This window comes from Aspergillus flavus, chromosome 3, assembly GCF_009017415.1.
Source record: "Aspergillus flavus chromosome 3, complete sequence".
In the NCBI taxonomy this organism is placed as follows: domain Eukaryota; kingdom Fungi; phylum Ascomycota; class Eurotiomycetes; order Eurotiales; family Aspergillaceae; genus Aspergillus; species Aspergillus flavus.
In genome coordinates, this window is record NC_092407.1 from 3,523,937 (window position 1) to 3,548,893 (window position 24,957).

General features: G+C 47.8%; 9 protein-coding genes across 9 annotated transcripts; 4 read left to right on the forward strand and 5 right to left on the reverse strand.

Moving 5' to 3' along the window:
* Positions 1 to 81: 81 nt before the first annotated feature.
* Positions 82 to 643, forward strand: F9C07_2282337 (uncharacterized protein; the record flags this gene model as incomplete). The annotated part of the gene is made up of 2 exons (XM_071510553.1): positions 82 to 372; positions 599 to 643. 2 exons carry the CDS (start codon positions 82 to 84, stop codon positions 641 to 643), a joined length of 336 nt encoding a protein of 111 aa, XP_071365170.1.
* A 2,263-nt stretch (positions 644 to 2,906) lies between these two features.
* Positions 2,907 to 8,358, forward strand: F9C07_2282338 (guanine nucleotide binding protein). Its single transcript, XM_041291175.2, has 5 exons — positions 2,907 to 3,811; positions 3,865 to 6,914; positions 6,975 to 7,308; positions 7,366 to 7,703; positions 7,766 to 8,358. Exons 1-5 carry the CDS (start codon positions 3,347 to 3,349, stop codon positions 7,953 to 7,955), a joined length of 4,377 nt encoding a protein of 1,458 aa, XP_041144968.1. The 5' UTR covers positions 2,907 to 3,346; the 3' UTR covers positions 7,956 to 8,358.
* Positions 8,359 to 9,413: 1,055 nt separating this feature from the next.
* Positions 9,414 to 10,599, reverse strand: F9C07_7241 (uncharacterized protein; the record flags this gene model as incomplete). Its single annotated transcript, XM_041291188.2, has 2 exons — positions 9,414 to 9,752; positions 10,174 to 10,599. The coding sequence occupies 2 exons, from the start codon at positions 10,597 to 10,599 to the stop codon at positions 9,414 to 9,416; spliced, it is 765 nt and encodes a 254-aa protein (XP_041144969.2).
* Positions 10,600 to 12,383: 1,784 nt separating this feature from the next.
* F9C07_7242 (uncharacterized protein) lies at positions 12,384 to 13,616 on the reverse strand (the record flags this gene model as incomplete). Its single annotated transcript, XM_071511595.1, has 1 exon — positions 12,384 to 13,616. The coding sequence occupies one exon, from the start codon at positions 13,614 to 13,616 to the stop codon at positions 12,384 to 12,386; it is 1,233 nt and encodes a 410-aa protein (XP_071365171.1).
* Positions 13,617 to 14,562: 946 nt separating this feature from the next.
* Positions 14,563 to 16,575, forward strand: F9C07_7243 (uncharacterized protein; the record flags this gene model as incomplete). Its single annotated transcript, XM_041285453.1, has 1 exon — positions 14,563 to 16,575. The coding sequence occupies one exon, from the start codon at positions 14,563 to 14,565 to the stop codon at positions 16,573 to 16,575; it is 2,013 nt and encodes a 670-aa protein (XP_041144970.1).
* Positions 16,576 to 18,247: 1,672 nt separating this feature from the next.
* On the forward strand, positions 18,248 to 18,838 carry F9C07_7244 (putative phosphatase yihX; the record flags this gene model as incomplete). Its single annotated transcript, XM_041285454.1, has 1 exon — positions 18,248 to 18,838. One exon carries the CDS (start codon positions 18,248 to 18,250, stop codon positions 18,836 to 18,838), a length of 591 nt encoding a protein of 196 aa, XP_041144971.1.
* Positions 18,839 to 19,597: 759 nt separating this feature from the next.
* On the reverse strand, positions 19,598 to 20,161 carry F9C07_7245 (putative oxidoreductase; the record flags this gene model as incomplete). Its single annotated transcript, XM_041285460.2, has 1 exon — positions 19,598 to 20,161. The coding sequence occupies one exon, from the start codon at positions 20,159 to 20,161 to the stop codon at positions 19,598 to 19,600; it is 564 nt and encodes a 187-aa protein (XP_041144972.2).
* A 128-nt stretch (positions 20,162 to 20,289) lies between these two features.
* F9C07_1448272 (uncharacterized protein) lies at positions 20,290 to 23,794 on the reverse strand. Its single transcript, XM_041285461.2, has 6 exons — positions 23,475 to 23,794; positions 23,219 to 23,403; positions 20,759 to 23,153; positions 20,633 to 20,701; positions 20,405 to 20,578; positions 20,290 to 20,314 (listed from the first exon to the last, which is right to left on the reverse strand). Exons 1-3 carry the CDS (start codon positions 23,509 to 23,511, stop codon positions 20,997 to 20,999), a joined length of 2,379 nt encoding a protein of 792 aa, XP_041144973.2. The 5' UTR covers positions 23,512 to 23,794; the 3' UTR covers positions 20,290 to 20,314; positions 20,405 to 20,578; positions 20,633 to 20,701; positions 20,759 to 20,996.
* A 178-nt stretch (positions 23,795 to 23,972) lies between these two features.
* On the reverse strand, positions 23,973 to 24,748 carry F9C07_7247 (putative abscisic acid and environmental stress-inducible protein; the record flags this gene model as incomplete). The annotated part of the gene is made up of 2 exons (XM_041291189.1): positions 23,973 to 24,556; positions 24,688 to 24,748. The coding sequence occupies 2 exons, from the start codon at positions 24,746 to 24,748 to the stop codon at positions 23,973 to 23,975; spliced, it is 645 nt and encodes a 214-aa protein (XP_041144974.1).
* Positions 24,749 to 24,957: the final 209 nt, after the last annotated feature.

The window sequence follows — 24,957 nt, forward strand, 5'->3', positions numbered from 1 at the left end:
GAACCCAGCCGGAATTCGATCAGGTCTGGATACGTGCCTTCCCAATGTTGACGAGCGGTGGTCCGAGTGTTAAGAGGAACAATGGAACAGTCCCATCCAAGCTACGGAAAACCCTTAGAAGTCGCTCAGCGTCTTGAAGCAGAGGGCGACAATGTTCCTTCTATTCCCAAAGCGAATCCTCGATTGCGACTCCGGGGGAGCATGAGTGACTTATACAGGGGACAGGGTAAACAAGGGCGGGACAAGTGGAAGGAAACGAAAAGCCCTCAAGAAGGAAAAGAAAAGGAGAAAGACAAGGGGAAAATAAAGACGCGAGTATGGGAGGGAAACGGGCCCTGGGACATGGATATTGGAGAAGAAGAAAGAGGGAGAGTGAGAGAGAGGAATAATGCGAGGCCCCGGCGTTTCAAAGTTCCCTAACTAACCAGCATTAATTAGATAATTATTTTGAATTTCTTTTAAGAAATGTTGTTGATCCAAACGGTACAGTCGTTCGAGTTCCTAGTTAGGGGTCACCGCCTTTGGAGTAAGGTAATACTGTTTGTTACAGTTAAAGATGGTCAGCAGAGATCTGATACATAATTAGACTAACCACTAGTTCAAGGTCGGTCACATTCTCATGCATAATTTTCTAAACCAGTGATGAGGAATTTGGATGCATCACTGAATAGCTTTCAAGAGTTTCTGGAGTTCAAATCTCCAAGTCAGTCGATTGCTAGGTATGTACTATCCATATATGGGTCACTACGTACTCGGGTGTATTCTATCTACGTAACTGCCGGAGTATGGGGTTTTGAACTGATATTAATTCAGGTGTCAAACCCACAATACAAAATCCTAATGAGCATGTGCAGACTAATAAGAATAACCTTGGCACTATCAAAGTGGTCCCCGTACTCTACCTTCTTATTTTTCTTCCTTCTTTTATACTCGTCTTTTCCTCTTATCCAGGTCGTGATGGTCATGATCCGCAGTGGTTATATTTATATCCCACTCCGTTGATAGTACTAGTAATCGGTAAATGCATCGTTCCGAGGTAGCCAGTATAGAAGTCCCGTGGTTTCAAGATTGAGGTCGTATAATTACGATGATCTCTGTTTATTTCCAATTTGATTCATGTAGAGTTCCCATTGGTTGTGCGCTTCGTGTACCTTACAGGTAACAGTATGTATGATCTATGCAGGAACGAAACATCTGTACATCGTCATCAACGTCTTCGTGATGCGGACAGATTTTCCAGCCATCATGGACTACTAGTATGCTTAGAATAATTGCTGGCTCTCTTGTCATATTCTATTGATTGAAGTGTCGACACATGAGGCTGATCGCCTCTCAGCCCCTCTTATTACCTCTTGTGATTTTGATTTTTTCTTTTCTTTTCTTTTCTTTGTCTTTCTTCTTTTTGGCTGAATGATGCGATGATGAACGGTGCCAAAAGGAATGGTGATGGCCGGTTGGGTACTGACCAATGGATCCTGCTTGCCCCTAAACTTAGAAATTATCCACGACTAAGTCAGGGACGGTGCCAGAAAAGGGCGGAGCCAGGGGCTAAAAGAGCCGACAAACCTTCTCAAAAGGGGGGCTGGTTAGGTAGGTTCGATCCAGAAGTTCTTTTGGTCAAGCTCAAAGTGAACTAAAACTGGGTGGAGGGGAAACGTTTAAATCATCGACCTATCAGAACCTTGGAGATTCGCTTAGCTGGTGAGGTAGGGATTCACTGGCTCGTGCCGTGGTCCAATTCTAACCCGCCTCATCGCTAATCCCAATGGAACTCCATCCCTTTTTTTTTTTTTTTTTTTCACTGGCTATCCTGAAGCTCCATTTCAGGTACGGTTCCACATACAGTGCAGCTGACTGGAATGAACATTTTCTTGTGTCAGGTTTTGTTCTTTATCTCTGGCCTCATTAAAATGGACTCGTCGTATTAGTGAATATCCCCTACATATTACGGGTTGGCTGGTCACTTTGACGAGTACCAGGGATTCGTGGGAATGTGATCATGCATCGTCGATCCGACGGAAGAATAACCTCCTTATGTTGACAACTTGACAGCATATTTACTACCAAGGTATACCTACCTGCCTTGAGCAGACCTCAAGTCAGATTAAGTTACTGTTGTTTAATACCTTAATCTCTCATGGCCCTGGCAACGCATTTACCCGTACCTTAATATCCGTAGGGTTTGAATAGCATGAGTATTCCGAACTGAATCTGGTAGGGATATGTTTGTTTGTTTGGATGTACTTAGTGTACATATACAGGGATTTCTGGATGCTGATCTACTCCTGTATGGTCAAAGTATTTGTAGATAGTGAGTTCTCCTACATGATGATACCTCGCACATTGTCCTATCTTTTCTTTTCTTTGCTTTTTTCGCCCCTTGGATGAGTGGGATCTCAACGAACTAAAATCGAGCTGGGAGACCCTGTAAACATGGATCCAGGTGGTATTTGTAGACCAAGTATGGTATGAAGTTTAACTCAGTAGCATATCAGGATTGTCAACAATGCCAAGACAACCAAATACTCTTAACTGTTGTACCTGCTTAGAATTATTATATATTACACGCACGTGGTACCTACTCCCCTCGTACGTACTGTACTATGGAACTGTGCTGCAGGGTCTCAATAGTTTACTAAGTATAGTTAGTTAGGCTGCCATTGATTATACATCATCCCACCTAGCAACTCTATATGAGATGTTTATAGAGGCAGCGACATAAATATATGTTGAATACTCTGTCTTCGTACAAGGAAGTAAGGTGAAATCAAAAGAACGTACGCCCCTGTACCAACAACTGTGAGATCAATGATTTGTATGTAATAAAGATACTCTGATGTAACTCTATGGGGAAAGCGGCCGGAGCGATAGATATTCCGATCGTTCTGTGCCAAGACATTGCGGCTAAAGCTCATGAACCTCACTGTTCCCAGAAAAGATAACGACAACCCATAAATTCTGAAGCTGTGGGCTTGGGAGAGAGAGTCTGTCATTTTTGGCATCAAGGAGCAGAAGAGACACCTTTTTTTACCTGTTCCTTTCGCCGAGGAGGCAGTCCCAAATCTCTCGCAGCATTAAGCGTCGGGTTTACTGACCGCGGAAGGCTACAGATTAGGGACGATATTCCGTTGCTCTTTGTGCACGCACCGTGGCATGATAATTGATAAGGTGAGAGCATACATGTGCATCTGCCCCACAATCAGATACATCGAATAGCTATAATATATCACATTCAAAACTTAATTGTCAACGAACCACTTCTAAATCTCCGCTCTTTCCAGACTTTGACCATCCGAGGAGCTAGCACGCCTTCACGTCCCTGCTTGCACACGATGATACCTGCATAATGAAGGATCCCAATTTGATTATGGAACAGAAAGCCACTATGGAGCCCCAAGAAACCAGCGGTCATGCTGAACCCCGAAAGAACACCACCAAATCCGTCCGCGTGGCCTTCGGTCCGGACCTGGAAACGCATATCCCTCCTCGCGATAAGTCACCCGCGCCTGGGCCAGGACACCACAGATCGTTTACTACCGTGGAGCGGAGACACCCCCCTGTAACCACCCCTGACAGACCGACGAGTTCCTCGGCAGGTGAAGGCCCAGCCGTCATAGATGATAACCCTCGGTTAACATCTGATCGGGCATCGGATTCAGCACGGCCGTCGACATTGAAGCGGGCTAAAAGCGACTATGGACCAAGACTGGGGTTTGAAAAGTCTCCTGGAGAGGATGAAGAGGACTTTGCCATGCGCCATGGATGGCAGGAAGAGTACACTTCGAGCGAATACCTTAAAATCTTACACTCGGTAAGCAGAACGGCGATACGCTGCCTTAACAGAGTATCCTCTGATGATCCTAGAATTTTTACATGTATTTCACGGAAAAACGCCATGAGACAAACGGCATGCCGAGAGATCCCGTGGGAAGCTGGCCCAGCCAGGACTGGCGTATGAAGGACCGTTTGAAAACCGTTTCTGCGGCCTTGGCTATATGCTTGAACATCGGTGTTGATCCCCCGGATGTGGTCAAGACGAACCCTACGGCTAAGCTCGAATGCTGGGTTGACCCAACATCGACTACTGGGGGCGGGCAGACCAAGATCATGGAGCAGATTGGAAAAAAGCTACAGGAACAATATGAAACACTTAGCCTAAGAACTAGGTACAAGCAGTATCTCGACCCATCTGTTGATGAGACGAAAAAGTTTTGCATATCTCTACGTCGTAACGCCAAAGACGAGAGAGTTCTTTTCCATTATAACGGCCATGGTGTCCCTTTACCCACCCAGTCTGGTGAAATATGGGTCTTCAACAAAAATTATACTCAGTACATCCCGGTGTCCTTGTATGATTTGCAGTCCTGGCTTGCAGGCCCCAGCCTTTTCGTTTTTGACGTATCACATGCTGGGAATATTGTCCAGAATTTTCACACCTTTGTCGAGAAACATGAAAAAGAGAATATCGAAGCAAAGAAGCGGGACCCTAATGTGATCACCCAAAACTATGGGGATTGCATAATCCTCGCCGCGTGCCAGAAGAGCGAGTCGCTTCCAACCAACCCTGACCTCCCCGCAGATCTTTTCACTTGTTGTTTGACGACGCCCATCGAGATCGCTCTGAGATACTTCATCCTCCAGAATCCTCTGCAGAGTAACATCTCCATTGATGATTTCCGAGTCCCGGGTCGTTTGCAGGACCGCAGGAGCCCCCTTGGAGAACTAAACTGGATTTTCACTGCTATTACGGACACGATCGCGTGGAATACCTTGCCCCGAGCTCTCTTTAAGAAGCTCTTCCGTCAAGATTTAATGGTAGCGGCCCTTTTTAGAAATTTCCTCCTTAGCGAACGGATCATGCGCACATACAAGTGCCATCCAATATCGTCACCTGAACTGCCAGAGACACACCATCATCCTCTGTGGAAAAGCTGGGATCTAGCCGTTGAAATGGTTTTGGCTCAGCTTCCTGCGCTCATTGATCATGAAGAAGGTCGTAGACAATATGAATACCAACACTCTACCTTTTTCGCTGAGCAGCTTACTGCTTTTGAGGTGTACTTGTCATCTGGACCCACAGAGAAAACCCCGCCGGATCAGCTACCTATTGTCCTGCAAGTCCTTTTGAGTCAGGCTCACCGATTGAGGGCCCTGATTTTACTCAGTAAGTTCCTGGACTTGGGACCCTGGGCCGTCCATCTGGCTTTGAGCATAGGTATCTTCCCTTACGTCGTCAAGCTCCTACAGTCGGCAGCTCAGGAGCTGAAGCCTGTTATGGTTTTCATATGGGCAAGAATCATGGCGGTGGACCATACAGTCCAGAATGATCTGCTGAAGGACAACGGAATCCACTACTTCATTTCTATTCTCAACCCGTCATCACCCATACCCGTCGGAAACGCTAGCGAACATCGGGCCATGTGTGCATTCATTGTGTCGATATTTTGCAAAAATTATCCCCAAGGCCAGAATGTGTGTCTCTCAGCAGAACTCTTTGACTCTTGCTTGAGGCATCTGATGGATGTTGAGAATCCTTTACTGCGCCAATGGTCATGTCTTTGCATTAGCATGCTTTGGTCTGATTTCCCTGAGGCAAAGTGGATGGGGATTCGATGCGCGGCACCTGCAAGACTCTGCGAGCTCAATTTTGATCCTGTCCCGGAGGTCCGAGCCGCAATGTTACATGCCGTGACGACATTCTTGGGTATCCCCGATTTGACAGATCAAGTGGCACAGATCGAAGAATCCTTAGCCATGGCCGTGTTACCAATGGCATCCGATGGTAGTGTACTCGTTCGAAAAGAACTTCTGGTATTCTTCTCGACTTTCGTGAGACGCTATCAAAACAAGTTCCTAGTTGCCGCATATGACGAGCTTCAGGATGAGAAGCAGAGCCTTCTCTCCAAAGTCGAGCAAGCGACACCTAGAGGTCATTCCTTTGAGGATGCACCGAATGGCTCCGCAAATGGCTCGCTTTCGAGCTACAAGACACAGAAGCTCTCTCGTAATTCTACTTTTGGCACCATTTGGAAACAGCTCCTTATCCTGTCTGTTGACCCACATCCTGACATCGCACAGGATGCAGCTACAATTGTTGATTACATTCATTTGTCCCTTGTGCAATCCCCCATGGCATCGCTAACTGAAAAAATTCGGCAAGAAATAATGGACCTCTCAAACAGCTTGTCACAGAAGACGCAGATCCGGGAAAGACTAGAGTCGAAGAAGACTGCACCACCGCCGGCTCCTCCGTCGGTTGCTCCACCAAAACAGGAAGGCTATCTTTCTCTGAGTTTAAAGCGGACTGCTAGTGTCGCGGCGTCCCTAAAAAACCTTGCCTTTGGAGGTTCATTAACAGAGCCGCAATCGCCGCAACTTTCAGCCTCTGATAAGAGTCGCATGCCCATGACGCCACGAGGACGAGCCCCTCCGGAATGGACCCGGCCCCCCGAAGTGAACGACCAAGTTGCCCCTGCGACAGCCTACCACCAAGCTCCAACCCCAACATCCCGCGGCTTCGAACCCAAGGCATCATCAACCCCCCCGACCGTCCCCTTGATGAGCAGGTTCCTAGACTGGTCCACAGAGGTAATCCCTGAATCTCTCGCTTTAATATGCAAGCAATACAACAAAGATTATAAACAGTTTCTCACCCATATTCAGTATTTCCGGGAGCCCCAGATGAAACCCAATGAGCCCGATGAACCCGGTAGCGCGGACTACAACGAACGCCTTTGGAGAAGAAGCCGTAACGAAAGGATCATCACAGAGACGCAGCCCCTCAAGAGTAAAGCTGGCAGCAGCCGATGGGATACTTCAATAGCCCTACTCTCTAACAGCAGCCAGCCCATGAAGATGTGCTTTCACCAGTTCGAGGATCATATCGCCGTTGCGGATGACAAAGATACTATTGCGTAAGTCCGGTGAGCTTCATGTTGTGACTCATGCTGACATTCTCTTCTTTTCCCATTCAGGATCTGGGACTGGCAAAGCCACAAACGTCTCAATCGGTTTTCTAACGGAAATCCACCAGGGTCAAAGATCAACGAAGTCCGTTACATTAACGAAGATGATCAAGCACTTTTATTGACAGGTTCTTCTGATGGAGTTTTGAAGATTTTCAGGAATTACGAGTCCGCACGGGATGTCGAGATCGTGACGGCTTTTAGAGCTCTGCCAGAGCTTATTCCTAGTAACCGAAACGCTGGGCTTGTTCTCGACTGGCAACAGGGCCAGGGTAAGGCGCTAGTCGCAGGAGATGTGAAAGTCATACGAGTATGGAATGCTGCAACTGAAGTTTGCACCAATGTACGTCATCGATTCAGACACTGACCGTGGAGGAAATGCTGACCTTACATGTTCTAGGACATCCCTGCTCGCTCAGGATCGTGCATCACTTCCCTAACTTCCGATCAAGTTGCGGGTAACATCTTCGTAGCTGGATTCGGTGATGGGGCAGTCAGAGTATTCGATCAACGCATCAAGCCCACGACTTCCATGGTCAAAGTATGGCGCGAGCACAAACAGTGGATTACCAATGTCCACATGCAACGGGGTGGCCTAAGAGAGCTGGTGTCTGGTAGTCGGAACGGTGAGATTCGACTTTGGGATCTTCGGATGGATAATCCAATTTCGACGCTGTACGCCACTAAAGATACCTTGCGAACGTTGAGCGTTCATGAACACGCTCCAGTATTCATGGTGTATGTGATATACTAACTTACCATTTGAGTTGGTGGGCTTGGCTAACTTGGAACGTTTGCAGCGGCACCAACCGCCATGAAGTCAAGACATTCAACGTTGACGGCACCTTTCTGTCGACGTTCGAGCCTTACTCGAGTTTCCTCCATCACAACCGCTCTTCTCCGATCGCAAGCACCGCATTCCATCCTCACCGCACGGTTCTCGCCTGTGCTGCTCTTAATGATAATCATATCAATCTGGTTTCCTGCTAGGTCTGACCAGGCTTATTCCTACAACTAATCATGTTTCATTTCCTGTTGGTCTATATCTTAACCCTTTTTTAATCTGCTATATCTCAACAGACATACTATACAGCAGAGATGGCGCTTTCGGTCACGATGGATTCACTTCCGGATATCTTTCTTCTTCCTTTCGACATGGTTGTCTGATGACCCTTTTGATTTATGGCGTAAGACGGAAGTTTACAGCAACTTAGCAACCTGGCGCCATGGTTTATGTTTTCCGTTTTCCTGTTTCAATCCTTTTGTCACCTTGTTTGCCTTCTTGTCTCTAATTCGATCTGTTATGATCGCATGTATATGGATGGAACCTAAACAATCGCGAACATGCAGAATGCATTTTTAATTCACTTAGGCCGCTATCTTCGTATCCCGTCTTCTACAGTGATGACACCAGATATCTCGGTGGTTAGAATTGGTGGTGGAAGTTGGACCCGATAAGGATGGCTAGGGTTCCTTAAATCACGAGATGCGCGTAGTACTTACGTTCCCAATAATTCCTGAATCTACCTGACCAGACAGAGTATCTCCCATTGGTACTTAGTACTGATGGAGTCTCTAGAATGGCCATGTCCCTCTATTATAAATCTGGATCGTAACGAAAAGGAAAACAGTGAATACATTCCCACAGTGATTCTAACCGTTCCGCCGCGATCATTTTAAACCCTACTATATATGACCGGACCCGGAAGAGGAGACGTATGGGCTGTTGAGTACATGCAGGTACTGTGGCTAATGTGATAGATCTGTTTCCTCCATGATAAACGAGCCCACTATATCAATCGTTTCATTCCCGGATGATCCAAGTGAGTTGTAAATAGGTACAGAGTACTTGACTGGATGGTTATTGGTGACATGTAAAATACCATTACCTAGAGAAATAGACATCCGTTGGTGAGGGTATATCTACTTGGGATAGATATAGATCAACGAAACAGATTTGATACCGTTCTACTATACCTTTCCAATATAAACAAGTGATACTCACCACTTTTGGTCGTTTCTTTAGGAGAAAAGAAAAGAAAAGGAAAGGAAAGGAAAGAAAATAATAAGTATATGAATTCTGCCTACAATTTCCAGACATTGTCGACTTTATTGAAGAGAAGTGGCTTGTAGTGGGGAGCGAGAGTGGGGAAGGAGGGGTATTTATATTCATGGAGGAATGAAGGCAGACTTGCCTTTCGACTACCCAAGGTCCCCAGTTGAGAAAGAATAGTATTCTCTTTTACTTTGATGAGAATAAGTAGGTCAATAGGGAACAATCAGGCTTGACGTCCTCAATTCCTAGGGGTTTATTCCAGCTTGGAGAAGAAGAATAGCTAGGTGCTCGCTGACAACATAGAGTATAGACAACACGATGTTCCAGGTGAGACGATACAATCCGACCAGCAAGAGTCATCTAGGCTCAGAACTAAGTTTCCCCAACTCCTCTTAGTCCGCTATGGCCCAGAATCCTTGACCGGTGAGGGTAAACCTCCCAGGAATAGGAAATGAGAGACTACCGGTGATCTTGACTTTCCTGCCGTCTTGCCTTACCAACGAGAGGGCCACATCAGTGTTGCCGACATGTGAAGGTGTTTCCGCGGTGTCAATTAGGCAGGGGCCAACAAGGTCTTCGGTGCTGTCGTATTCAAGCGTAGCATTGATCGAATGGAATTGTTCAACGCTTTGGCTGAAATTACCACGGAGCTGGACACTGTTGCCGTCGACAACCCAATGGCCTTCGAATTGATTGAAGTCACCCTTAATTTCACCCTGCGCGGTGGGCATCTAGCCAGAGAATCAGAACAAGGCTAAGGATAGAGGAGAATGGTTGATGTTTAGGGATATCTTACTTTGGTGCTGGAGACTGGCGTTTCCCGGAATATGTGAGGGAGAAGAGTAGGATGGATTGTTCAGAGTTTGTTCACTTGTCTTTTCTGGTTGTTGGATTTCAGGAGAAATGTGGGAAACTGTCCACGTATTTATACCTCAGCCCTGCAGCTCAGCTCACAGAAGGGCACAAGAGGGGCTTGATGAGGGGTCGCTCGTCTGATGGTGCATTCAATGGTTGCTATGTCGCCAAATTCAAATACTGTACACGTCACTTGGTACGGACGAATGAGAGTAGTCCGATCAGCGAACGAGGTGGAGGGGTTTATGCGCAAGGCAATTGTGGAATTACTACTGCCTACCTCCTAGTAGGAAATACCGCAATCGCACGTCGAGATCGCCTTGCTTTCGCGAGTGTGGTGTTGATCTCGGGATTTGATGCAATGACGAGGGCCGTCACACGAATCTCCGATGACGATAAGGGACCCATGCTGCAACCTGAGGGCTCGAGGCCTGGAATCAGTATCCAATCGAGAGGGGATGGGCTCTGTAATTCATTTGATTCGTCAACTCCTATTCTGCACTGGTTGGCTGAAGGTTCACTCAACAAGTCTCGGTCCATCCATCGGGTCCACCATAACAGAATGAAGGGGAAGCGCATGGACTCAAGGTCGGGGATATTTTCCGCGTATTCGAGGTTCCTCTCCAGATCCTGTGGGTTATCGTATACAGTACATCTGATGGGGGGGGTCTGTGCGCCTGGTAGTGCGTTGAGAGGATGCCAATCATCGGACTCCTCGCCCATCGTGGATCCATCTCCATCTGCACGTTCTAAAATGTGCTGGCACCAACCCTTGCAGATTCTTCAGCTCATACCTGCCCTTGATCCGATTTCGCAGTGATGTAGCAATTGTAGCAACGATCGGTCGTTCTGCTCCGGGTCAGAAAGGTTGTTGATTATTGTTGTTACTATTGTTTTATGCATATTACATTTGTCTGATCTTGAGTGTGAGGTGATCACGTGGGTGCCAGGTTAAGCCCTCAGCTTCAAGTGAAGAAAGAGCAGCAGGCCATATACACGATCCAAAAGGATACGAGCAGTCTCGATACCATGTCTATTCAATGAGAGGGAGCATGTCTTTGTGTTTTCAAAAAATATCTCTTATACTAATGGTCCACGGCTTAGGTATCGGCATTGTTGAGACTGTTTCTGTTCCAAGGAGTTTGTAAAGGCACGAATATGCTCAGCTGCGTCCAATTCTTGACCAGCAGATCTGTTCTCACCTTTTAAACAGTCTTGTAACTCATCAATCGTCATTGCCAGGACTGTCAAAATTGTTGTATCTGTGAAAGTTGGTTCAACAGTCATTCCCTCACACATGCAGATCTGTCTCTTGCTGATTGAGTTTCTCCTGCAGAGCCGAGAATTTCTTGTTGTAACCAGATAAATGCCATCCTTGAAATACCCATATCCGCGTCCAGTATGCCCTCTTTAGAATCTCGTGTATGTCTGCGTGAGCTCGTGCAAGCGCTAAGTTACCCACTTGTTGACACTTAGCAGAGCAAGTCGGTAGAAATTGCAATCTGCCCAACTCTGACTTCTTGTTGAGTTTTCTTCTTATCTGATGTGAGAGCCGCAAGACTCAGAGTTATCGTGATATGAGGAATTGATATTCCTAGCTAGGCAATAACCCGGCTCGCTATGAATATACATCGCCCATCAAAGGAACTTGAAATTTTTTTTTTCTCAAATATTGCTTTGGCCGATGCAAATTGCCTCAATCTAAAGTATTAGAGGCTTACCAGCCCGAAGTAGGCGATAAAGGGCTTGTATTAGGTTGGATGTCACGAAGAAGATTTGACCATCGATAAAGTTACATTAGTCTTTAGAGGACGTGCCTCAGGTGTGCGAAAGGGCCTCGAAATCTGGTGATACATCAAGTGAGGCAGTATGATGATGGCCATAAGTTGAGCTTGTTCGGTTATTGTTGGAAGAATCGTTAGAAGTCGGATTTCATGTTGATCTTCGTCCAGGAGCACATAAGACCCGGACTTCAGGTGGACACAATAAGCACCAGAGGGTATCTGCGGATCTAACAGCACTGTAGTTGACGAAGGAAGAGAAAATCAATAGACATCACGGAAAAGAATGGTGTTAAGCACTCAGTGCTGGAGGACAGCATAGCCTTATAGTTCTTAGTATTATATAGAAACCCTAAGCAGGCATCACAATCTTATGCCGACTTGGCCTAACCTAACCCGATATAAGATCTCTCATAATCGCCTTCTTCTTTTAAAGTGTTCAAAATATTGACATTCTCTGTATCTCTTCTTCAATTCCTAAGTGAGTGTCGAACGTTGCGTATGAAGCTGTGATCCACTCAATTAAGTGTAGGGAACGAGTTGGTCTTGGCCGAGTAGATCTTATATATATTTACATCTTTGATAAACTACAGATCAGACCACCAGTTATTTTGCTCATCACTTTCTTTAAAACTCAGTAGATAATTTAGCAGTTGCAACACCTTTCCTTCTCCCACGTTTCGTACTTTTGAGTAAACCACATGCTACTTACTCACAATAGCATTATCAGTAAGGAGTACCTCTCTCTGGCATGTAGACAAGATGCTCATTCCAGACAGGCACGTTTCTGAGAGGGCGTCCTACGCTTATGTGGGCATGGCAATGCTTCGTTATATTAGTCAACTGTACCAAGGCTGGGATATGAGGGCTCCGGTGAAAACTTACTCCGTTTATTCCTTCCGCAGGTCTCCATCCGACTCCCAGACAATCACCCCGAGTTGCACACTCCTTCATACACGCAATGAGGGAGGCGCGGTACAGCCACTGTTCTTCACGGGCGCCAACAGTGCGGACACCGCACTTTTTCTTGAATTCCTTTCCGTCGATAACGAATGTGTCCTGGGAGCAACTAGAGCACATGTTCACCCAGCTATTTGATTCGCAGTTCGGATCTATAGCCGGGACGGGTTTCGCTGTGGGCACGTTTGCCTGGCACTGGGTCAATTGTGACTGGAGATCTGCTATTTTCTTTTCGTATTCACTTGCTGCAGTCGCTGCTTGCTGGCGAAGCTGATCTTTGTCGGCCTCGCATTGCTTGCTGGCCTGCTCTGCCAGTTGGGCGTTCTCCTTGCGAATAGCATCTTTCTCGGCTTCGCACTTGGATCCGGCCTGTGTGAGAGCTTGGTTCTTGTCAACCTCACACTGCTTGCTGGCCTGCTCTGCCAGTTGGGCGTTCTCCTTGCGGATGGCATCCTTTTCAGCTTCGCACTTGGACCCGGCCCCTGTGATAGCTTGGTCCTTCTCATCCTGGCACTTCTGCAGCAACTGCGATCCCTGTTGTTTGATCTTATCTTTCTCAGCATTACACTGGGAGGTGGCAGAATCAACCCGATCCTTGCATTCATCGACAGACCCTGGATCCTCGGTGGTCTTTTCGAACAGCAAGAATGTGCCCTTGTTGTGATATGTCTTGTAGCCGTTACCATTCAATAAATAGCACTTGGAGCCCACTTTGGACCAGAAACCAGCCTGGCAAGAAGCGTCACTAGCACAAAGCCCGGCGCAGTCTTTGGCATTGGCGGCGCCCTTGTGCACCGTTCCAAAGCCCACCGTCTCATCTTTAGCATAGGTTCCGCAGGCATAATTCATGACGACGCCATCGACGGTGCCCTTGCCCACAGCATCTCGATCAGAGCAGCACGTGTCGAAGCTGGAACCTGACAAGCAATTGGGCGACGAGGCGGCCCAGGTGACCCCAGCGCCTGACAGCACAGCAAGCAGAGGGAGGTTGAGGATCATTGTTGCTCGCAAAGGCCGCAACAAATAAAAAGGGAAGGGTCAAGCCAGGGGAAAATCTGGCGGAATGAAACTTGGATTGTAGGGGAGAGAAAAATGGGTTTGGGTCTCTGTTGGCATGATATACATGTCTCGAGACGACTCCTACTGCGGTCAAGGATGTCAGAGCCGAGTCTGCTTCAGTCCCACACGTCGCCACCTTGTCAGAAATGATCAGCCAGCCACGGGACACTTAGAATCGGTAGTTCGGTTTAGTGTTTAATGGACCCTGCCTCTTCTGGAAGCCTTCCGAGCTGAAAAGCAGATCGTGCATGCACATCTTCGCCATTTACAGCGTATAGGTGTTCGCTGTTTCACAAATATCTTCAGACATCCATACAGTGTCAAAGCTCCTATCACGGATCAGAAAGGATCAACCGTATCCACAAGGAAGATGACGCGTTGTTCCTTACTCCGTAGAGAGTAGAGAGCATGCGAGGTGCAGATATGAGGGTGGATAACCATCGACAAGACTTTCCTTGCTATCTTCAAGGCTTGAATCCTGCAGTTCATGTAGAGACTGGAAAGCGGGGCGGACCGAAAGCTGAGCTGAGCTGAAGATGCGTCCAAACGAATCGGAAGCCTTTCCCACCTATATCGCTTGCCGAGCTCCCCAGATTCGGCTGAGCTGAAGACGATCATATCGAACCTTATGCTCCACCAGTTACAAATTTCCCAAAGATCTGACCTGACTCTTTTCAAATGCCGCAATCCGTGCGCCTTTATCCGAGATCCTCCGTACGACGTGTTCGAGCATCGCTCTTTGGGCGTAGCTTTTGCTATGAGTTGCAATAGAAGGGTCTCAAGCGCGAACGAGAAGCAGCTATATTAAGACCCTTCCTTCCCTCCGATATGACAAGCCTTTTCTTTTCTTTCTAAGCATCAATTCATTCATTGCGTTTTGTCTGCCATGATCAACATACGGTCGGCTTCGGTCGCGATCCTGCTGGCGCCTCTGTGCCATGCAATCCTAGCATCGGGCCAGCAGAATGTTCTCTCTCCCCCCCGACGCAAGTACACACTTGATGACATCAAGCCTTTGACCCATGCTGGTTCAGGTGAGGTGAAATGTTGTCCCGAGGGAACCCTGTTCGACGGACAGTCCTGCGTACTGGGTGTGCCCAAGTGCCCGGTGAACACCGTCTTCCAGGATGGCAAGTGTGTCTCCGTCTCCAAGCCGACCTGTCCTCCAGGGGAAGAATTCAACGGTCGGGTGTGTGTCACTGAAGCCTCTCCGTACTGCCCTCCCCCAACTGTCTTCCAGGATAAGGCTTGTGTCTCCAAGGAGCCCCCAACATGCCCCACGGGTTTCGAGCTCCATGGCCAGGTCTGTGTGTCTAAACTGCATCCTACATGTCCGAATGACGACCGCTTCAATGGCCAGGACTGTGTGAGTTCCCAGGGTCCCACCTGCCCCCAGGATACCACCGAGCTCTCCAACGGTGTATGTGTTAGCAAGAAGCAGCCGTCCTGTCCCACGGGGAGCCAATTCGACTCCACAGTCAAGCGTTGTGTGTCTGAACAGAAGCCCGTCTGCCCTGAGGGAACCGTGCGCAAAGGCCAGAATTGTGTCTCTGTTCAAGGTCCAGCCTGTCCTGAAGACACCACCTTCAACCCTAAGACCCAGACCTGCACCCTTACACAGGACCCCACCTGCCCACCCGAGCAGGAGTTTGAAAATGGTCAATGCTACTCAACGATCCAGGCTGAATGTGACTCCGGTACGCAATTGTCTGTTGACCGTCTCTCAAACACTGCTCGCTGCTGCCCCGTTGGTCTGACTTGGAATGGAGAAGTATGCCTCATCCCAGTGGATGTGGACGGAAACTGCCCACCTGGTCTCATCAAGATCGGGAATCGCTGCGAGAAACAGACTGTCACGATTCCCATCTGCCCCCCAACGTTTAAGCCCCAGGGTAGCCGCTGTGTTTCGGTCGAACCCCCCGAGTGTCCTCCTGACTATACTCGCGACGGCAGCGTGTGCTCTTCGTTGGAGAGTCCTCAATGCCCCGAGGGCTACCAGCTCAAGGGCTCTGACTGTGTCTCAACCGAGACACTCGCCTGCCCCGAAGACACAAAGCTTGAAGGGGAGCATTGTGTGAGCATTGACGCCCCGACCTGCGAGGGAGACGCACGCTTTGACGGTACCAACTGCATTGTTACCACCCCCGAATGCGAAACCGGCAAATATTTCAACGGCAAGGATTGTGTTACCATTAACCAGCCTTCTTGTACCTCCGGTACGATCTTTGACGGACACCGCTGTGTCTCCTCCAACCGTCCCGAGTGCCCCGTTGGCAGCTTGCCCAGCCACGGCACCTGCATCACCAACTCCCGCCCTAGCTGCAAATCCGGGTCTGTCCTCGTGGGTGACGACTGTGTCACTGGACCTCCCCAATGTGACAAGGGTCTCATCTTCGACGGTACTCAGTGTGTCACCATCGACCACCCCACTTGCCCTCCCTCGTATAAGTGGGTCAATGAGGAATGTGTGAACACCGAGGTCAAGGGCTGTGAGCCAGGCTACACCTTGCGTAACGGCAAATGTGTCTCTGATGTGCGACCCGAGTGTGAGCCCGGTACCAGCTTCAATGGCACCGCCTGTGTGGGTGATGCTCCTGAGTGTCCTCCCGACACGGTCTTTGACGGTACTGAGTGTGCCTCGGAGGAGATCCCCGGCTGTCCTACCGGCCTCAAGTTCAACGGCAAGAAGTGTGTTGCCGAGACCGATCCCTCGTGCCCGACCAACACCAAGTGGGATGCTGCCTCCAAGGAGTGTATTGGCGACAAGCCACCGCAGTGTCCTCCTGGCCAGGAGTTCACCGGAGAGCACTGTGCTTTGGTTGATGGCGAGTGTATGGAGTTCGAGTACTGCCCTGCCCGGTCTTTGGGGGTTGTGCTGTTCGATGGTGCAAAGATGTAAATTTCCTTGAACTAAAAGTGTATCAATAGATGACGATGGTTCAAATTTGATGATCTTTTGAGAGAAGTGCTCAGCTGTGGATCTATAAAAGCTTTCTTGCAGTGGTGCAACATGGTGTATTTCATCAACATTAAATAATATGACGAGAGATTGCAAGAAAAGAAAGAAAAAGATCACTCATCCAACCACTACTGCCCACGCAGCCTGTAGCTCATGCATTGTCAATATCTACCTCTCGGGGTGCAGTGCAGGTGAGTACGTTCGCTTAGACGTGGGTGTAGTAAGTAGTATATCAGGTGACCAGCAAAAGACCTATGGAGATCAGGTGGACGATCCTCCCCTAGTGAAAGGGGAGAGGATGTTGGTAGAGTAACAGGTATGGCCTGGGTTTCTCTTTTCTTTTCACGGGAATGGCTTTGGAATAGAAGTCTTTTACGATCAAGCATCTCGCAATGGTTTGTGCATAATCCACTATCGAGTATTAACCAGCTAAGCTAGTTCTATGGTTCCCACGTACAGCTCGCTTAGATTGCAAAGAAACCAAACTTGAGTAACTGATACTAACTACAGAGCTGCATGTCTGTCACGTCTAGGTATCCACAGGCCCTACAATGAATTGTCAAGAAGTGTGAAGCACGCCTGGCACAGGCAGTGGAAATCGAATCTCAGGTGAGACTTAAGAGAGTGACGCAGAGTATGGGTTTATACAGGTCAACGCTCCTCTTGCTATCCTAATCTCTTGCGGTTGATGCCACGTCTCTAGTAATGATTTTATGAAGTAGAGAGGAATCAATCTTAATCGAATAACTTTTATATAAGCCTAAAGGGTTGTCGTGGACCTATCTCTACTAACTAAATATCGAGATCGAATTTATATTTTATCAATAGGTCATTGATACGGTGATACCCTTCTTCTGCTATTGCAGTGGATAGAAAAGAAAGAAATAGAACAACACTATCATTAAGTATTTTAACCTAGAATTATTAAGATGGCTTCTTTTTGTCTTAGTATTCTAAATACGTACCTGAATCGGCCGTCTAGATTGCACTCCCTCAAGCAAGGCGTCGGCATGATTAAGGTAAACAAATGGCAGCTGCTAGTCAGTTCCCCTTGTCTCTTGTGTCAATAACAGAGTTTGAAAGAGTGTTCCTGTTTTATTTATTGGGATACGATGTGGAATGAGCGGTGTAGTTCATGGAACTCTCTACAATGTCAGGAATAAGTCAACTGGAAGCGAAAGACAGAATGTCAAATGAGATGTACCATGCATGCAGATGCAGGAGCGAGGAAAAGTGATACGTACCCGCTCAGATGATCATCGATCAGTGTGCCAAACCTCGGGTAATCATATGGAATGTGCAAGGGGGCGAATGCATGTTATTCTGCACCTTCTTGATTATTCAAGTTAGTTGACGGGGTCTCGCCAACAATATATTAAGATGACAGGCATGTCTTATGATGCCCCTCGTCACAACACTCTTTTACTTTCCTTCTACTTCTCCCTATATTTACTTAGAAGAGGTAAACGTTTGCGTGGTCGAACTGATACGGATCGTAAAAATGCCGAGTAAATATTTGTATCACAGTCACCAGGAGGTGGCGAGGGCTCATTTCAACGACCTCAACGCGGCCATTCAGTAGCTTCACGGTCTTGCTCACCACGAAACCAACATGTGCACTACCTTCAAGGCCGCCATATTCGATATGGGAGGAGTCCTTTTCACTTGGAACCCGATCGTCGACACGCAAGTATCCCTCAAGGATCTCGGAACCATAATCAACAGCGAGACCTGGGAGCAGTTTGAACGTGGAAAGATCGAGCCGGACGATTGTTATCACCAACTGGGATCTCAGATTGGGCTACCTGGATCGGAGATCGCCGCGACATTTCGGCAGACCACAGGTTGCCTGCGGCCAGATGCAAGAATGACCTCCTTGCTTCGGGAGCTCAAGGATCAGGGAGTGGCGGTCTACATGATGACCAATATCCCAGCTCCAGATTTCCACCAGCTACGGGAGATGCACTACGAGTGGGACTTGTTCGATGGCATCTTTGCGTCCGCGCTAGAGGGGATGCGAAAACCGGACCTTGAGTTTTATGAACATGTGTTGAAGCAGATTGATACCTCGGCGGCTGAAACCATCTTTGTCGACGATAAGCTGGAGAATGTGATTGCTGCTCAAGCTGTTGGGATGGTAGGGCTGCATCTTACGGATTCATTGGCAACCTGTATGGAGTTACGACAGCTGGTTGGCTGCTAGATTGTTCCTTTTACCTCGAACCTATCCTGTTGTATTGAGAAGAGCGCGATGTAATCCACAAAATCGAGGGCTGGGCTGGGTTCTTTCGAATTATCGATCCATACTGATTTTTGGTTTGATGAGCAATGCACTATAAATAATATAGGGTTTTAACTCTTACTATAAGTCCCGTGCCAGCCTGTGAGTATACAACAGCTGCATGTCAAATATTCCCCATAATCGTTCAACAGCGGATACTCAGACACCCACTATAGTCACATACCTTATAGACTTCTGTTCCCCAGCCCTGTAGGAAACCCTGAGTACTTGTTGATCGATGAGAGATGCGCTGTTCCGCCCCACGCCATGGTAGACATGAAGGAAAGGCGAATATGTGAATATGATAAGTGTTAAGTGAAGACTTCAAGGCTACACGGCAATTAATTAGCACATGAGCAGGGAATGGATCAAGGTTCTTCATAATTCAAACGACGCAGACGATTGATGCCGTAATACAAGCATAGTGTAAAGACCATCACCTTCTTGAAATGCGTCTCCACCGCGGAGAACATAGGTGCATTTAACATCTTTGTTCAATACACCATGAAGGGAGGGCGTATCGTCGGCTATCGTCTTGACATGTCGTTCAATGAACCTTGTCTCTATCCCGGATATCGACGTATGGTCATGTTGTCTGCAACAGCGCGGATACAGTATCAGGATGTTCGAGCAATGATGCAACGAAGTTCATGATGTGACTCATATAGTAGTCAAGGTAACCTAAGCCTTCATACCCTCGGTATGTCGTTCTTTAAAGTACAGGTAGCGCTTGTCCAGACGATCACCCGTCTCGGGGGTAGTAGAGCTGCCAACAATATGCGAAGCTAGAACACGACCAGTCCGACCACTGTCGAGCAACTCTTGCAATGTGGAGTGGACATGGCCAACGCGGGATTGGACGCCAATGATGGTCTTCACACCCTTTTCCTTGGTCAATTGGGCCAGTTCTTTCGACGCCTCGGTTGTTGTGCACAGAGGCCACTCGACATAGACGTCTTTACCTCGCTCAATGGCAGGTTTGACGAACTTGTAGTGTGTGAAAAAGACGACGACGCACACGACTAGATCGACAGTATCGGAGTAGCACATTGACTCCACTGCGTCGTAGGCTTTGGCTGACTTGAGATTGTATGTGCTAATAGCCTTGTTACCGCTTTCAAGGGAGGAGTTGCACACGGCCGTAATGGTATATTTTGAGGAGCTCTGGAGATATGGGAGGTGAGAGACCGGTGCCCAGCCGCCATCGGCGCCAACACAGATCGAGGACTTTGAGGACAACATCATTCTAGTAGTGAGATATTTCTGATGGTGGTAACTGGAGGAACCCGTTCCTTATATGCTACGTCGCTATTCAGAGTAGTTAAGAGAACAGAATTACCAATCCTCTGCGCGAAATTCATATTCCAGCGAGCCATTGACAAAGTAGAGACGATTTATCTTGATAGGATAACTCCTACATAAGCCTCAATTGTATTGGTGGGCCCGTTCATCTGTGTGTGGGTCGTAGATGGAATTTAAATTACTCACAAATGGTATCCTTCTTCTATTACTAGTATAGGAGAGAAAAGGATGGAAAACTCCTATGATCAATTAAGACTTCGTTTTTCTAAGCACCTCAAATACCCTAATGAGCCGTCTAGACTGCGATTCCTCAGGCAGGGTGCTGAATGCAGAATACGCCCAATTCCCGCGATTCCGGAGCTAAATAATGAATTAGTAGTAATAATACACATTTCGAGATAGATACTAACATGCCCTGTACCAGCCGTCATGCTTCCTACTTCTGTCCATTACCCCAAGGAGCCTCTTCGAGACATAAGAAATCTGCATTATTTTAGATCAGTAACCAATATCAAACAATATCATTGATTCCATGCCTACCTGACCTCAGATCAAGGCTCCAAGTCTACTTAAGTCTCCGATAATCTCTCACCGTCTGTTGGTGATATCTGTTCCCATCAATCCTGATCTCAGCCATTCTTCGCACGCTTCGCATTTTTTTGTCACCCCGTTCAACTAGTCCGTCCAGGAACTCACGTTGTCCATTGCATTGGATGGTCAGGTCTTTGTCCACTCATCGCGTAGATATCTGCCTATCGTATTGTCGGCTATCGTGAGATCAAGGGGCTCTGGTGTGGGAGGATGAAAGGTTGGATTCTGGCAGGTAGCTCATAGTCGAAGGAGCCCGACCCAAACGAAGCTTCCAGTGGCCAGCGGAGGGGTCTCGATCGAAATAGCTGCGTCGTCCACCAAGACTGGGTTCGCAATAACAACTGTCCACATCTTCAAAGTTTGCAAAATCAGCTGCATCTCTCTCAGAGCCCTCAGAGACGTAGAAATGTAGATTAATGATGACGTTGCCTATTAGTAAAATCATTTGCTTGGCAGCTGTACTTTCCTGCAACGCGCGAGTTGCTCCACTAAACCCTTCAATCATTTCGGCGTAGTTTTGCGCGATGTCTGTGACTTGCCCCCGAAGTTGCTCCTGGCCTCGGGCATCTTTACGGAACCATTCATTCGCTTCATCAAGTCGTTTCTCAGTCACCAAGGGATCATTTCTGTAAGGCAAAGGCCATGCTGTTGTTTTATGTACCACTGGCTCGGAGAGCCCAGGTGGAGGTCTTATGCGTTTGCTGGTCATTAGGTTTAAATATCCTGGAAAGCCTGTCGCGGGAGTTCCCTTCCATCTTTCAGTAAAATCATACCAGATAGGACTTAACCCTAACGGTTTCTCAGTCACTTCTAACTGACAATTTGCACTGAAATCTACCTTTCCCGAATTAATTGAATCTGTGGTTGCTGACTCGCCGCTTAGATTAGGAACACGTGCATACGAGCTGTCCATAGTCGTAGTTCCCTGGATGTGTGCATCGTATGCTTCCATTTGTGCAGCCGAGACGTTGTCCTGTTCCGCAGTAATTTGCTCATACACAGCACCTTTAAGCAATGTAAGCTTTTCTTCGTTAGTATAGCCTTCGTCATCTTCAAAAGGGCTATCAAGCTCAGGGTATAGGGTATCAGCACGAGGCATCTGTGGGGCATCTATATCATTCGAAAGCGGAGAGCGGGACAATTCCGACGTCTGTGACTGACACTCCATCACTGGTGTACTTGGCTTAGAGCTCGATACATGCTCATACCCAGCACCCAGAGAGGGATCCCATGAGATAGATGAAAAATCTCTCGATCGATCTTCATGTGGCTCTGAGAGCGATGGATGTAGAGTCAAGAAGCTCTCATGAGCAACAGTATGATCATAGTGAACAGGTACCGATTCGTAAGGAGACCGGTTGCCCGGGGTGTCGAAACTGGCGCTGTAGATATTCAGGGAGGAGTCCGTCATGATATTACCCTCAGCTATGAAGTTCTGGTTGTAAAGGTTGGGTTGCGATACACCCATGAAAGACAGCCCACTGGAGATCGAATGTAAATCTGTCGACCAGGGAAGGTGCTCCGAGCTGTGATAGCCATCATCTGTCAAGAATGGGCTCTCCGATATGCAGCTATGTTGCTGTGAATGTGAGTACGGATAGGAGTAGCCGTAGGTCTGGGAATAATTAAGAGGATTCTCTTGGTAGTGAATAATGTCTGCGTTCGTCGGCCATGCCCCTTCCCCAGACTGTACTACTGGACTATAATTGTACGATTGCAAATGAAACTGGGAGGATGCCGAGGACCCTTCACTGTGCTTGTTCAAATTGCACTCACCACTATGCGCACGATGAAGGGCAGATAATCGAGAGCGAGGCTTGCTTTGGCCCGGTCCGAAGAGGGTCATGGGGGTTTGACTGTCCTTGGTGCTTTCTAGTTGCAAAGGCTTCCAGGACTTATTGCCTTTGTTTCGGGGGTGTGCCTTGGCGAATTTGGTCAAGCAGATGGCTTGTGACGACGGAAGATCATCAAGATTACGCAATTCATAAACGTCATCCTGGTACATAGGGGTCTGTATATTTCTGGACTTAAAGGTCTGGCTGTGAGGCCTCCCGAGGGGTCTTCTAAAGGCCATTCTCGACGCGACGTGATTATCTTCGGCAAATAGAGGAAGGACAAGACTCTTTGGGAGAGACTGTGCTTTTTCTGGGAGAGAGTCAGGCCGCGTGATCGAGAGTGGTGAGGATATGGAGAAACTATTTGAAAGGGGAGTTTGTGGAAGGAAAGATGAGAAGCGCCGGATCTTGATGTGTTTGGAGACTGGTTCAAGGGGAAAGGCGCTGTCTGTTCTGATGGGTGTGAGCTGGGGTGCTGGTGTTAGTGTAGAGAGACGCGACCCAGAAGACTGGACAATTATTGGGAGTTAGAAGGCGCGCAAAGATCGCGAAGAATTGCTAGGTACTGACTAACATGTTGCGAGTCGCACTTTGACGCAGGCCTTGGCCATTCACTTGAAGATGGCGTGACGGCTCTGTTGTCGACATGATGAAACGGACTAGTGGCACTGGAGATTGGGCGACAGGCGCCCAGAGGAGCTCTTCCTGGTGCGATGTTCTCAATAGTCACTGCGGCCTTCTTCCTGCGAGACTTTTGGCCTGGTGTAGAAGTTGGGATCAGCAACAAAACAGAGGCACTAGATCAGCCTCTGCGGGGAGAAATGCCTTACGACGACGGTTTTTTCTGGTCCTCACTTCATCCGACATCTCAACCCTGAGCCATTCCAATGTATTCCACGAGATCACCAGTTTATTTGATGGATACGCATCAAACGATATATTTTAGCAAGTGTACGTGTGTCTGCGAGGCAATTTATATTGTAATGGGATGTGCTTAAGGTACAACGAATTAGTAAACAGACGTGCATCTCTCGCATTAGAGAAAAGATAAGGAAGGTACAGGTCGGCGATACTGGTGCGGATCTCCGAGAACTCATGCGGACTAGTAGTAGGAAGGAGTTAGATTCTACTGTTTCGAGAAGCAACAAATGCTAGGCATATATCCAACTATAGAAGTATTGAAACAGACCCATTTGATTACTGATTGCGTGAGCACAGCTATTTATTATATCTTTCTGATTATGTTAAGACAGCAGGAAATCACTGGGCAAATTCGATACAAGAAACAACTTCAGAAGCGCAGATACACACCTATCATTGAACGTTATTTACCATTGGCTACGCTGTGCACCGCCTGCAGGGTATCGGTTCTCTGACTCAAGGGTAGGAGAGCCCAGTTTACTTGGCTCATGACCATAAGCACCTTCACTGTGCCGGCCAATGCCGGAACCAGGCGTGTTGTAGCTGCTGCCTCCTGGTGCACCACCAGGGGAACCATAAGAGTTCGTGCCCAAACTATAACGGCCAGGGCCAGATCCATAGCCACCATAGCTGCCAGTTCCTGCCTGAGAGCCAAAATCACCGGTCCCTGCTCCATAATGACCCGTACCATGATGAGAGCCATATCCCCCAGCGTTCGTTTCATAATTGCGAACATTAGGGTGGGGGCCATACTCTCCAGCGCCAGACCCATAGTTACCCGCAGCTGGATGGGAACCAGACTCACCAGCACCAGACCGATAATTGCCTGGGTTAAGCTTGCCGTAATTAGTAGTTTCAGATCCGTAGGTGCCCTGGCCAGTTTGAGATCCGTATGTATTGGTGCTGGAGCCATAGCTTCCCCGCGCCCGTCTTCGATCCATATTCGTGAGATCCGTAGTCGCCGGTATTGGACCCATATTTATTGGTGGGTCTAGATCCATAGCCAGTATATGATTCGTATTTTCCAGTATTAGAACTTCCAGCCTGGTTACGATGCTCTAAACAAGAAGTCATTTGTCAGCAACGGTTGATATGGATTCTCACAGAAGGTGGATCTCATACCCTTGGAATCGTGGTGATGGCCGGTCACAGCATCTTTAACCTTGTGAAGGAGATGCGACATTGTGGAGTGCTGTGATGTAGAAGGTCAATTCTTGAATGGGATGTAGACTCAACTTTGTAATGTAGTGTTTGCAGTTCATGAACAGATATTTTTGAGAGCATAGACACCCGGCCATGGATATCAATTGATATATATACTTTAACAATGGGCGAGTGTACACCTTGGAGTACACTGACGCCATATAGTCAGATTGCAAAGAACGGTGATAG